Source organism: Thunnus thynnus, chromosome 20 (assembly GCF_963924715.1).
Source record: "Thunnus thynnus chromosome 20, fThuThy2.1, whole genome shotgun sequence".
Lineage (NCBI taxonomy): Eukaryota > Metazoa > Chordata > Actinopteri > Scombriformes > Scombridae > Thunnus > Thunnus thynnus.
Window position 1 is genome coordinate 12,086,202 of NC_089536.1, and position 15,030 is coordinate 12,101,231.

The following is a 15,030-nucleotide window of genomic DNA, read 5'->3' on the forward strand; positions in this document are numbered from 1 at the left end:
TGTAGGATTTAGTGTCATCTAGTGGTGAGGTTGCAGATTGCAACCAAATTAATACCTCTCCCCTTCCTACAGTGTAGGAGAACCTAGGGTGGCCACTAAAAGCCCTCTGGGCTACTGTAGAAACATGGCGGTTCAATATGGCAGGCTCCATGGTAGAGGACCCACTCCCAATGTAGATATAAAAGGCTCATTTTAAGGTAACAAAAACACAATTATTCTTATTTTCATGGGATTATACACTAATTAAAACATGCCTATGAATATTACATTCCATTTCTGCCAAGTCTGTTCCGCTATATGCCACTAAATTCTACCCACTGCACCCTTAACTCACCAAACCGAACACTACCCACTCTTTGGCTGCACTGACATATTCTTTCCTTGAAAACCACAAACAGAATCCATGGCAAAGAATTTCTTTGGAGGACCTAGTGCCCATTAAGAACACACTTGACTTATTGCCCAGTATACAGACACAGCTCTAATTGAAGTTATACAAGTGCCAGATGGCTTGTAGCTACAGCCTCAGTACCTAATTTTTGCCAGTACGCCCACAGGACACCACAACTGAAGTCCACAAAATGTATGTAGAGTGGACTGGCAATCTCCTATTACCCCTCCAGTACCCTTACAAGAACTTCTCGATTCTTCCACAACCAGAAAGGAATCTCCGTAGCTCCTGCAGAATCTGAGGTTTGACAACTAATCAGGGCCTGCCAGCACACTGGCGTAATTTATTAGGCTGAGCAGTGTGGTACCCAGATGTGGAGCAAAACTTTATATCCATAGGCACTGTCCCAGACTGCCACAGGATATTGAAAAGGCTTGTCAACTAAGATACCTTAACAATAATAGATATAATAGGACACATCTCATCCACTCTTGGCACCTTGCCACTGCAGAGCCTTTTCAATACCTCAGTCACCTCCACCAAAATAATGGGCAAGGTCTTCCTTTAGGTTCATTTAGGTGAGAGTGCCTTTGCTGAACAATAGCCCCAGTTGAGGTAAGCAGTTCTCCTCCCTGCTCAGAATAGACTGAGTTGTCTAATGGTATGCCACAACCCTTTTTTGTACTTGCAACCATAGAAGTCCTGCAACAACAGTATGGAGTCTTCAGGTGGTGCCCTATAAAGGACCTAAACCTGAGAGACTCTAAGGAGGCTGGAAATTCAAAACTGTTTTTTGCTGTACAGGCACAAACACACAAAGAATAATTTTAGCCTTCATCTTTGCAGAATGCCGTCACATAGAGGCAACCCTCTCATTTTCGGGGAAAACTCCAACACAGCAGTGCTCAGCCGGAGGTTCATAAGTATCACCAAACCCACCTGGTGGCTCTAACCCCAGGGGTACTCAAGAAAAGGTGCAAACCCCTATCCAAGAGCATGGCATTTTGACTGTGGCTGGCAATATAGGAACATGACAAATTTTAATGTCCATAACTCAAAAATTGTACAAAGTGCCACAGTATTCCCAGACATGATATAGGTTTTCCCAAAAATCATGGCTGCTATCACTTAACAAGTATTATTGTCTGTCACTGTGTGTATTTTATTACAAATATTTAAACATTTTCTATTATTTGAGCAACACATTTAGAGGATTTTGCACAATTTGTGGAGGTATGCATTCTCAAAGTACTCTCAAATATAATGTTGTTTCTGTGGGAATATTCACATTAAATATTGTTTGATTGTTCATTCAAAAAACGAATGAGCATGTATTACATTTTCACAGCTGCTGAATGAACACAACAAGATTTCACTGGTTAGTAATCGGTGCCCATTTGGAATAAGAAAACAAGTTCAGCTACGCAAGTTCATTTACATTGCCCATTTTACTGAAATATATTTATTTCTACATAAAGTTGCTGAGCCTTCTTGTTTTGTGCTGATTTCAGTATGTTATATAACACATTTGATATTATATAATATGATATTATATAATATATATTTGATACATATTAGCTGCATGCTGCTCATTGGGTTCTGAATTACCTCTGAAACATGGACAACATCCTCCTTCCAATTGCTTTGGCAACAGGCATGGGCCCAATGTGGCTGCTTGACACATGCTACAGTGGCTAGATGCACAGTAACTGCACTCAAAAGATTTTCTGACATGATCCATGTTCTGTTTTTATTATTTGCTGAGTTGCTCCCTACTGTTTAACCTACTCTACATTCATATGTAATGAGAGCATCTGCTGTTTTTATACCTTGATCATCATGTTGTGCAGTTTTTGTTATTAATGGTCATATAAGTATTTCCCATTTAGCTTACATTTAGTGTACTACTTTCTTTTTCCAAAGTGCAACAAGGATGAATAGAGTGGGCCAAGGTATGGAAGTGAATGGTTATGCATGATGTTAAATAATGCATCAAATACGGTCATGTTCTTGCTGACATTTTGCCCTCTGAATGAAAGCCAAGTAGTTTGGTGACTGCATCGGGAGCGCATGGTTATGACCTATGCAGTACATGTGACTGTAGGTTTGACTGTAGAATGTGATTGAAACTGAATGGTTTGATGCTACTTCAGCTTATTCTCTATCAAGTGATGTTTGATGTTTTATTATTGGCAACATGTATCTACTGGCATATGTGTTAATGTATTGTCTTAACCTACAGCCTTAAGTCATGTTGATGAAAATGCATGACCATGGACATTGCCAAGTGGATGTATCATCAGCAATATATAATGCCAAAATACCCATCTCCAACAATAAGAAAAGAAAGTTGCATCAAGCCAAAAGCCTGAAGCCCCTCAAAAAGAAAAAAAACCCTTTGACAGTATGAATTGTGAAGGTATTAACTTCTTATTTGGTACCGTGAAGTATGAAAACAGATCTGCATGTTTGCTGACCCAACAAAACAGCATGCTTCAATAGCAGTATGGTATATGTGAAAGACATTTACAGCCTTGAGATGAGTCACATTACAGAGGTGAAAAATGGGACAATGATGGGACATTAAGTGATACTTACCTGCCATTAAAAAAGACCCATTTTGGAGCATATTTTTATCATGTCAGAATTTCTTTCTACACCATCTATACAAATGATTATTTTAAAATATACAATGTCCTCCCAATGTTCTGTGTGTGCTTAAAACACAAACCAATTTGATGACACTGAAATTGTAATCGACGGCCATGTAGCATTAACTGTCTGATGTCCCTCCTCTTTGTCTTTATATGATTTTGGCTCTTTCTCAGAAAAGACATGGTTTACAGATGAGCCAGAGAATACCCACCTGAGGACCATACAGATCAAGCCTGTGAATACCCTCTCCATCAACCAAGTCAGTCAGTGTAAATCCACAAGCAGCTTGATTCCACCCATCAAAGAAGCAGAAGACGAGTGCTGAGCTCCGGACCCTCGCTGACACCTGGACGCCTTGACTCCCAGAAGACTCATCGTGTAGGTGTCAGACTGGGATATTTTATCATCTGCAAACACAAATCATCATTGGCCATTAGATGGAATGAACACATAATTGCTTTCCTCATTCACCTCTACAGCAAGCTTATTGTACATGCAGATTTAGAATCCTTGTACATGAAGACAATCATAGTCAAATGTTGCACCCACACTTAACTACTTGTTTGCACAGCTAATCTGTAGTGGTGACCAGACTCCATTATTTTTTTGTTCCATTTTGGGGAATGAGGGTCACTTGAAGGAGAACAGCAACGTAAAAATGATTACTACCACTAAAAAAGGTGAATATTATAATTACTGGATCAAGATTTGCAAAGATAAAAGTTGCCTTTTTAGCTGTTGATGAACAACTACTACTACTGCATTTACTTTACCCAGTGTTGCAGAGTTATTCTGTACAGTATATTAAAATGTGTATTTTACATCCAGCTGCAATCCCACCACAATGGCATTGTTAGTGACTGACTCTCAGTGATTGCTTTGCCATTTGGAGCTAATTCACAACATTTGTGACAGTTATGATGGCCAGTGTCCATGTGTAAATGGCATTTGGCTCCAGCCTTATCTCTATCCATTTATATTTGTCTTATCTTTGCCTTTTTTGTCATTTGTAATAAATGTTTTCTTGTTGCTGTTTGGTTGCAATGTCCAAAACCCCAGAAATCTTATTAAGTAAAGCGTTCAAGTATCTGCAGAGTTTCTCCAGGGGTAAAAAGTTAGGGATATTCTTTTTCTTTTTTCTTTTTTTTGGTCAATAGCCAAATATGATAGAGCTGTTTTGATGGCAACATTATGATGTAACCAAAACTCACACACTTTCTAATACAATAGAAGAGCTATTCATTGACTTGAGACTCCATAGACAGCAAAGCCAAATACTATAACATGGCACCATATGATAAGTCTGTAGGAGTTAAATGTAAAAGCCACATATCGCATGAAGTGGGCATCTTTTAAGTCCTCCTTTGGCTGTAAGCACTGCCTGACACAGGATTGTCTTGGAGGCCATTAAGTGCTTGCATGTACTCCATGACCAATCTTAATGCCATAATCAGACATGTTCATGCTTTTTGTAGATACATGAAAAACAGCTCTATCATAAAACTCAATTTGGGCTATTTATATGTTCTGACAGCTTCTGTTGTGTTGGTAAACCATCTTGGTGATCGCATATCTGATATATCCATAAGACAAACAAGTTATACACATCTGATGAAGCACCAATCATTTGTGTAGTTTGTAAGCAGATGAGGCCAGAATGCAGAGCCAAGAGTGGTTATTAATCATGTCTTATATAAATAATAGAGCAAAGCTATATCGGCACTGTTGTCACTTTACTTCAGGATCAATGAAGGGGAAAGAAAGGTAAAAAACAAAACAAGCAATCCATAATATCCTTAATCCACCAAGGATGCGTCACAGTCTAGCCTAGGATTTGTGTTGGATGTGAAAAGAGAAAGGTTGTGACATTTTTACTGGCACAGAGAACATCCAAACCATCCATCCCTCAGTGCCAGTAATGTGCCAGGCAGTGCTGAAGCCAATGGAGGACTCCAGAAGACCCACTGCTGCGAAAAGAGGCTTCTAGTTTGCTGAATTTAAGCAAAATTTACTTTTGCTGTGAGACTGAGAAATCTACTTTCCTCTTTGCTTTCCATCATGCAAGCTCAGAATCCGTTGTTTTAAAAAAAAAAAACACAAAAAAAAAACTAGACTTTGAATTTCTTTGAATGACGCTTCAAAAAGATCAGATTTAATGTAATTCCCTGGAGATAACTAGAACTGTAGTAAATCATTTGAAAAGTCTTAAAGCTATTTTTTAAATAATCAATTATCGATAGCAGAGCCTGATAGCAATTCATGTTTTATGACATAATTTATGTACTCTTCAAAGAAATCTGTAAAGCTTAATGTAAAATATTTCTTTCTAGTGTGTTCTTGTTTGAAAAATATTCTTGTTTGACAGTACCTGTGGGGTTGAGAGACATTCAGCATTGCGGTCTAGTTTGTATTATTTTGTGCATTTTTTTTTAGCACATTGACTTGTGGATACAATGACAGTGCTAAGTTGATATTTCTGACTATGTCATAATACCCAATAATAAATACAGTTTATTGTCTTGTACAAATAGGCTTGTACATAAATTGTACATGATTTCATTTTGTATTTTCACAAATTAAAAGCTGATGTATTGTGTTCTACAGTATGTCTTGTGTTTTTTCTCCAGATTTTCCCAGAAAATTAGTTTAATATTTTGCCACCAGGCTCAGCACAGAAGACATTACTTACACATTTTACTTAAATGCATTGCACAGGGACTATATAAAGCCTTCTCAGTGATAATGACATAAGGCACTTCCTGATGGCCAGACAGATCATGTGACACTGGACACTTCGGTGCACCCTCTGGATAATGGCTGATAAAAACACTCTCCACATTCTCACCTTGGGGATGGAGACGGCCCATCATGTTGCTTGTTAATGATTTTACACACCATGGCACTGTGGGAGACTGTCAGCATGCCAATAATATTTACAGTCTAACACCTCGCCGCCGCACAGGCAGCTAGAGAGGCCGCTGGTTTCCCTGATCCTCCTGCCAGTGGCAGTGTCACCTTCTTGGTAAACAAACACATGTAGCTATCACACTAAAAAACATTATTATTAATGTTTACATCAACTATAAGGACAACTAAATGGATTTAATGGATTTTAAATAAAGGTTACTATACAGTGATGTGCTGAGAATAATTAATATCCATGTACCATATCATATTATGACGATGATTGTCATTAATAATGTTTCGTTATCAACCGCTATCACATACAGTAGGAACATGCAGTAAAGCACTGATTTGTTCGAGAAATGTACAGTAGAAGAAGCAGTTGTACAAACAGAAATAATCTCACTGGATAATTTAAACCACAATGGTTTAAGACAAAAACAACAGCTCAGCTAGCTAAGGAGTGTTATTTAACCATAGCGAATTGTGGTTTCAACAGTTGGCCTAGCTCAGTGATTTCCAACCAGGAGTGGTCATACACCAGGGCGTACTTCTGCAGTTACCAATAGGTATGTGGAAAGACTGTGGAGTAGCTCAGCTAATTTGAAAAAATAGAAACTTACAATTTTTGTTTTTAAAAAGTATATCTATAATCTAAAAAAAAAAACCAAAAACTGAAATTGTTACAACCAGGAACTGCATTATTTACAATTTTGTAACTTATGTTGAATGATATGTGATATATACTATGATAGTTCACATTTATATCAGCCAACATATCTTCTGAAAAACTGATTTTGTTAATGAGATTTATTTTCCCAAGAAAAATCTGTGCAACTACAACTTCAAACTGGAGTTACTAGCCACCACACTGTGCTGTGCGTGTATATACACACAAAAATCCATGGTCCCCCTGTGAAGACAACTCTTGTCCAGCTGCACAGGCTTGGCTCGTGATAATAGTTTCCATGACAATGCAGCACTATCATCAATGCCAGCCTGGATAAACAGTGATCCTTTACCAAAACAAGGGGGTCATTATACTGAAGCTTGTCAAATCAATGTTGAGAGTGTCCTGGCTGATTAAGGCGTCCCCTCTCAGTCCTGACACAGTGTCAATACTGGCTGGCCTGTGGCGGCACACTCCCATGATTGGACTGAAATGCCTATCAGTCAGGCAGCTGAGCTGGACTAATGATTCCCTGTGCTGCCTATTAGAGGGACATGACAATTTAATCCTGTGGGCCAGGCAAGGAAAAAGTGACCTTGGTGCTTTATATTGAGGCTGAGGTAAATTGACAAGAGCAGATAAATCTTTACCTTGGGCTATTAACAGAATTAAAGAACAACAACAAAGGCAGAGGGCCCTCTCGTTTTTGTTTTGTTTGCCCCTGCTTTTCTAAACCCTATTATATAAAAATCCCCTTACATTTGAACATAATCTGACAAAAAGGAACCAAAAAATATCACAGCATCATTAAAACTTTTGTATTTTTTTAATATCTAAAACATTTCCCCTCTGTGCAGGTACCATCGATCCAATGCTTAGAACAACAAAGGGTCAAATAAAAGCCATAGGTTGAATTCTTCTTTGCTTTGCAGTCAAGCTGGAATATTGAAAGTGGATATTGCTTGAAGCTCAAGGTTTTTCAGATGTTCAAAGCCATTCCAGCATGGCCCCGGGGCAAGGTATATTGCCTTGGACATCTATCTTAAGGCTATGAGAACATTGTCTACATGGTTGGAAAAAGGCCATGTGTTTACACAGATGTTTCAAGCTTTTAGCACACAGATCTTCCTGTACCAAGTTGCACCACCATCTTTTGTGCCAAGGGCCATATACATTTTGCATTAGTTTACCCTTTGATACAGAAATGAAGGAGGGCAGGAGAGCTTGTACGCTTGCATGCACTATATAAAACAAAACAAAGATTCTCAGCGCTGCCACTTGAATATTTCTCTGAATATGATTTAAATTGAGGAAAACTTTACTGTTAACATTTCCTTCACAAAGACTTAATTTGTTTCTCTCTCTTTTCTTTTTTTTAAATAGTTGACCTGTACGCAGAAGAAACATTATGCCTCTCCACATTTCTACTGGAGAAACAGCAAACAAATGGCAAAAGATAAGGATTTCATCCCTGCTGTAAGGATAGATTGTCGGCACTGGGAGGCAATTTGCCTGTAAGGCACAGTTGCTGCACTGACCCTTTATGTTCCCTGTAAAGGTCAACATTTCTTTTTCTTTTGTTTCACTCCATGCATGCATAAATCAAAGCTCTTGGCTATTTTCATGTTTGAAGTGGGAAATACCACTCATCAAAAACAAAATATAACCTGTACAATCATAGTATATTTCCACTTTAATATAAAATACCATATGTAGTTAGTTAAATGTGGTTTGGTTTCAGATATAATTGTTTTAAGGTGGATGCAATTTGGCTCGGCATCTGCAATCAGACATTTCCTGTTTTTGTGGTACTACATTATAATTTTGCTCATTTAAAACACCTTCTCCTTTGCTTCCATGCAAAGAAATTAGCAGTAACGTACAGCAAACAGATGGCACTCCCATAACATCACTTCTCAGCCCAAGTTGTAAACATGATTTACAATTTGCAAGATATTATTTACTGTGATTCATGTTTCTGTCAGTTCAATACAGGAGGTTAATAGAAATGCCAGCATGCTCGCTGATTTACTTAGTAAAATTTTCATCCCAAGGTTCAGGTTCAGAAGATTGGAGTCAGAGAGAGTTACAGGATTCATGCATTATGCAGAAGAAGCTGACACGACCTTCAGCCATCACAGTCTTTTCTATATATCACACTGGGCTTGACCCTCCCAAGGCCAGAGGGAGCATTTGATATATTTAACCACTACTGCCATTAAATTACTCACATTCTTTATGAGCTGAAGCCATTTTATACAGCTAGCAACATGAAGGCAATATAATTTTGATTAAAAGTGGTTTTACACTTTGTATTTGCCTTTTACCGCGGGTGATGCTTCAGCAATAAGGAAGACATTCATAAGTCAAAAGCAAACTAAATCAACAAATAAATCTCCTGCATGGGCCTTTGGATTTTTATGTCTCACATTATGGCTTCACCATATGTTGGCCATATGTAGAAATAAAAGAAGAAAATCTGCTCCTGCTGCTTGATACAGAACACATCATAAAATGATAGGAAATAAAGTGCTGTTTTAGAGTGTGAGGTCCATTTTAATATAATTGGCTTTAGAATTATTTATGACATTAATTGCTACATTATCGACTGGCTGTCAGCTCTTTGGGCTTGCAGTACATTCTTCTTCACAAAGAGCGCTAGCTCAGCCTAAAGTAGACTGACAAGCTAATTATACGATCTTCCCTCTCAATGATAAATGTCACTAATGTGAATCTGGCCCAGAAATAAGACTCCCTAGTTGCCTCAGCCGCAAAAGTTACCAACTCCAGCCAGGATCTTTAGTTAGGGACGCTTCACTCTGCTTCATTTCCTCCTGAATCGAGTTATCTTAAAGAATTCAAGCCCTAAATTTTAAAATTGCTCTTGTTAGGTTAAGTGTATTATCTGTGGAGGCAAACCTGAATTTACACCTATTTATATCTACTTAAATATGTACTCTCAATGAATAACGAGTATTTGATAGTGTATTCTATTTTTAAAACCATTTTGCATCAGGCGCATTTTACCCACAGAAGTGTTCAACGGCAAACATCAAAAACATTTTCCCGTCACTCCACCCCAAAATGTTTCATATGAATTTTATTTTAATGATGCTGTTTACATATTCCAACTTCACTTAGGATGTATCCTGACAACAATGAGAGCTGACACATACCAAACTTGGTATGTCCCAGAGCCATCTTCAATGGCTGGGACGCTGTCAGCTCCACCTACATCAGTGACAGTGTCTCAATGGTAGCGCGACACATGTCAGAAACTTTTAAATGTCTGCTCTTTTCAGCAGAGTGCTTCTGCAGCCCAAAGATGTCATTTTATGTGTATTAATGTTTGTATGAATACTGGTCAAAGAGTAAGCAGTCTGTGCTGCAATATCGGCATAGTGTGAGTATGAGGCACGTACTTTATCATCACTCTGAGGTTCAGTTGAACCTTCTTCACCAATAAACTCATATTCCCGAAACATATTCCTTTAATCTTTTTTTTTTCTTTATACGATATCTAATTAATTAATGATATAATTACTCTCCAGTTCAATCAGGCAGCTATCAGCAAAAGAAAAATTCAGCCTTACGCTCAGATGTTTGGGCAGGAAAAGCCATCTCTGGTGATTGCACATGCCTAGTGCAGCCCCGACACACATCTGAACTTCGACCTCCTTTGATCAGCAGTTTTGGCAAGGCAATCCATCATGGTGCTCTTACTGTCAGAAGAGGTGCCTGGCTGCAGCTGTGTGTCACTGGCTAAGAGGGGCTGCTTAAAGGCAATCATGTCAACCTCCACACGACTGCTCAGACTCCCAGATTGAAGGAGGACTTGACAGGGCCAGAAGAGTCAGCTGAAGACACTGGAGGGCTGTGTCTGATTGCTCTGTGGCAATAAAGTGATGGCTGATGTTATCCTCTGTGAACAACCAACTGAATCGACTCAAAAAAGGTGGAAATTCAACAAATGAATGCACGACCTTTCTGCTAAACTATGGCTTTCACCCTCCTTTGCTTTTGAGGTGGTACAGTAGATACACATTGTATAAGGAAAAGGGTAGGATGATGCTTTAAGAACAAAAACTAGGTTCTGTTTTTATTTGAAATGCATTTTAACTTTTCTGTCAAAATTCTATACATGAAAGAAATCCTTTACCCGTGATCTAAAGCTGTTTAACATTATGAAACGACAGGATATGAACAATTTTTAGTCTGACCTTCAAAAAATGTTTCTGCCTCAGGACAATGTCTAGACAGACAGATTATTATTTAAAGGGATCACTGGCTGAACAGTATGTTGAAATTAGAAGAAATCTAAAATCCTTTATTATTATTTTTAGACTTTTCTCCAGCAAGGTTTCAGGGTGTGCTGACCTTACATAAACACATCAAAAACAACAAACCCAGTGGGAATAAAATATATTTACATGCTCAGGAAAACTGGTGGATGAGTGGGTTTTTGCCCACGGCAGGAAAATGATATGGGTGTATTGCGCTGATGTATACAATATAGATATTTGGAAGAAAGCCTGGATTCTTGTACATAAAGAGAACTCCTGAGCAGCAGGTTAGGTCGTCTTTGCACACCCAATGCCACTTGTCAGATCCTGTAGCATGTAGCGACATACTGGTATAAATAAGGCGAACGGTGAGTGATATTCCAGTTCCACTGCCAATGATTTCCTGGCGGGAAAGCAGATAGCGTGTTTCCCGTCACTTCTATAGAGGCACCGAGTGCATTAATGGCAAAAACAGGCCTGACTTTCAGACAAAGAAGCTGAGTGACGGCTTGCTGACTGCAGCTCCGAGTGTGCAATAACATGATGTGAAAGGACATTGTCAGGAGCCGAGGAGACGAGCCCAGATTGTACATGGTGACAGAAAACAGAGATGAGGACAGAGATACTGGTGCCATATTAGTAGCCAGCATATTCAAACACCATCCTTGAGTCTAAGCAAACTTGACATCACCTCCAATGGCTTCAAAGTGTTTGCTCCCCTCCACCACCACTACCACCCGCCCCCCCTCTCTCCTCTGTCTGCAGCCAGCTTTCCCCTCTGATGTGTCTCCAGACTCCGCTCTCTCTTATGTAGAGAGTTACCAGCAGGCCTGTTCTGTCAGGACAGGAGGATAGGGGCGCAGCGGCCTGCGGATACCCTCAGTCAATCTACATTTGGTCACCGCGGTGGGAAGTGTGCTCATTTTTTCCGATATCTGAGCTACTTGAGGTGATCCGAACACTGAAGTGTGAGGAGCTGTCACCTTGCATAAAGCTCCCCACCAGCGGAAGATGTACGTCTCCTGATATGCAAACGGGGGGAGGGGGTGGCGAGTTCTCTGTCCTGATAGGCTACGAGGACACATGGGACTCTATAAAAGAGGGGGGCATGTATTCCACTCTGTCCGCCTGGGGACAAGAGGTCGGCGGGGAAGGAGGCAGCTCATCACCAGGCCCCCTGCAGTCTCAGGACAGATTTATGCTGTTACTGGGCCAAACATGCGGGAGATATTTTAATGCCGTATCAAAATATCAACAAGAGACCAGCAGAGAGAAGCATCAACAATCGATACATTATTGCTTTTGCAGAAAGTTGGAAGACAAAAAGAGCACTGTTAAACCCTACACTACAAGAATTATTTAGCTAGTATAACTTTGAATGGAGCTGTTTGTTTTAGTTTTGTGTTTTTACTGGAAGGTGTGCTGTAAACCTGCCCACTGGCAGTGGCAGGCACCTCTGTTTGTGCTCCACAGGCCATTAACAGTTCACCCCACCTTCTCCAGCAGGGCAGCAGCTGGGGAGAAAGAAGCATGCAGCAGCAGTGCAGGATCTCACAGACACAAAAAAACATGGCCAGAGGTAGGGAGGCTGGAGTACGCTCCGAGTAAAGTTGGCAGCTGTGCGGCTGTGTGTGATGAAGTGCAGCTCGCCATGAATACACTCTGGGGCTCCCTGCACAGCTGGCGACTGTAGGTTACAGTTCTGAAAGATGGAGCGCAGGAAAGGGATAGTGGGAGGAAGAGACAGATGAGGGAAACGCAGAGCTTGCATCTACACATAATTTGTCTGTGGTGGGCCAAATTCATGTAACAAGGAAGATGAGGAGGAGGGTAATAAAATGTTATTGTGTCAGTGTAAGAGAAGAATAGAGCATTCATAGGCGTCTGCAGACAATTGAAGAGTCATTAGCATGACAGCATGGAAGCAATTTGGGCACTGTGTACTGTGGATATGCAGTATGTTGGTACACTAAAGCAAATGAAAACACTGGTTATCTTTTGTGCATCTTGTAATCTTACATCCTAATACAGCCCTGTTAATGAAATATGTATGAGACAAAACAAAGTCATACACAGGTGGATCAGATGTATTAACCATTAGCTTATGGAAGAAACAACAATGATACTCAAACAAGCTGTCAGGAGAACATAATCACAGTGATTTAAATGAACATTTTTATAGCCTAGCGCAATCAGTTTTTAACCTTTCAGAGTCATTAATGTGTCAAGGGGTGACACAGCCAAAGGATGTGACACTTAGCATCCAGGGTAGCCATCCACTGTATCTGTGTGCTCTCCTCTTTCATTATGTTCAAAAGAACAATTAATAGCAGTTATAATAGTGTGCAAAAATCTATTAACAAAGCTATTACACTTTTATCATCACTGACAGCTTCCACACTGTAACTTACTAAACCTTACAGTACCAAAATATGAATTATGAGTTGATTTAACTAAAATGCTGACAAAGAATACTAAATATTAAAGAATACCTCTGAAATGATAAATATCAAAATTCAGACATTGTTTTTAAACAGATTATATTGTAAATTAACTGTAAACTAATGTGTATGTTTGAATAATTAATAAAATGACATAATTTGACACATTTGATTAACTGAAATATAATGGAAATGTCACTGAACATAATGGTTGTGAAATCATTGTTGCTGAAGAAAGACAATAATGTTTACATATAGTCGAATACGTCAAAACGAGTTAAAATGCAAAGTTAAAACTGACTGACATTCAGACATCATTGGGGCCTGTTGTATTTAATGAAATGTTACGCTGGCCTGCTTATTATTTATATACATTATATATTTTATCATAGATTACCCAAAGCAACCAATATGAGAGAACTGAAGTATTAGTTTAGACCATAAATCATTCATTTCCACTGTTGTTTTTGCTGATATGCTCCTGCTCCCGAAGGAAACATGGAAGCACAGCTGATAAAGTTATGCAGACATTTATTTTTCACTTCCAGTGATTTAGCATGACTGCTTGTCGCGGTGATTTAGAGGAGACTGCAGTCTGCATTCTGTTTATTGTGACCATACAAGTGCAGCGCCTGCATGCTTTCAACTTCAGGGTTATTGATTAAAGTTTTAAATGGTTGCCATATTACCCAGGGACTTCTGGGAGATTAATTTGCGTCAATGTTCATCTGTAATTCATTAGCCATTTAGACAGCTCAACCACAAGGACTCTGACTATAGAGAAAAGGCAATTTTTCACACAGTGAAAGTACGAGAGCCAACAAGATGCTACTAACAGTAACATACAATAGATTTCATGTTGCAAAGAGGATTCGGTTCAAGACTGAGGATGATTATGTTTGAAGTTTGGAATGAAATAAAATTTCTCCAACACAAGGAAAATCTGATGTATCCACTACTCTTATATGTAAACTACTACATATGCACAAATTAAAATGTCCACCAATCAGTTTATTTTATATCAACAGGGAATCAAATGAGTATGTATAATGTGAAAGGGGTCATTCAGAGACAAACCCACCCAACTAAGCACTTCCAAGCATTTTAGCCTATTTTAGACCCTAGTTTTCTTGTTTCATTTTACAGCAAATTTAGTGCATGGTTCAACCTTGTTTATGGTAGACAGGCAGCAGTTTTGAGCATAAAGCTCTGATAAACACACTACCCATTTCCTGACAAGCACTAAAAAACAGATAGACAAAGTTAGTAGCTAGCTGATAAAGACAGTCAAACATCTAGCAGCTACAGATTGGTATATATTCTAGTGGAGACAAAAATAGAGCTACCATAAAAAGAGAGTGAATATAGGACTTTTGTTCATTAGGAAGCTACAAACACACCTGCAAATTAATGATAATATTGCTGCATGTGTGCTGGATGTGTAAAAATGCGACTGTTTGCTAACACGTTAGCCATAGCATAGAAAGGCAAAGTGTGACCAGAACTTCCAGGTTCTGTTCTAGCACTGGGAAAACCTAATTTAAAATCACATTGACATTTGTAATAACACTAATTACTTGAAATTTAGCCACGAAACATAGCCTTACTCAACAATATGTACGTAGATAAGGATGGCCATTAAAAGAACTTACAAGATTACTATAGTGTATTTAATATATCTGTATA

At 39.0% G+C, this 15,030-nt stretch overlaps 1 protein-coding gene and 1 long non-coding RNA gene across 12 annotated transcripts in view; one reads left to right on the forward strand and one right to left on the reverse strand.

The window, feature by feature from the left end:
• Window positions 1–5,652, forward strand: part of LOC137172560 (calcium-activated potassium channel subunit alpha-1a-like) — a 97,594-nt gene extending 91,942 nt beyond the window's left edge. For 6 of the 7 annotated variants that reach the window (XM_067577067.1, XM_067577069.1, XM_067577070.1 and 3 more), the window contains 2 exons: window positions 2,315–2,343; window positions 3,220–5,652. In XM_067577067.1, the coding sequence (XP_067433168.1) occupies window positions 2,315–2,343; window positions 3,220–3,371 (181 nt within the window). In that variant the 3' untranslated portion in view covers window positions 3,372–5,652. The remainder of the gene's footprint in view (window positions 1–2,314; window positions 2,344–3,219) is intronic. The other variant, XM_067577068.1, reaches the window with a different exon arrangement.
• The window catches only part of LOC137172565 (uncharacterized), a 225,102-nt gene that overhangs the window by 68,365 nt on the left and 141,707 nt on the right, over window positions 1–15,030 (reverse strand). For all 5 annotated transcript variants that reach the window (XR_010925007.1, XR_010925006.1, XR_010925009.1 and 2 more), the window contains exon 5: window positions 3,258–3,453. This is a non-coding gene — a long non-coding RNA (uncharacterized lncRNA). The remainder of the gene's footprint in view (window positions 1–3,257; window positions 3,454–15,030) is intronic.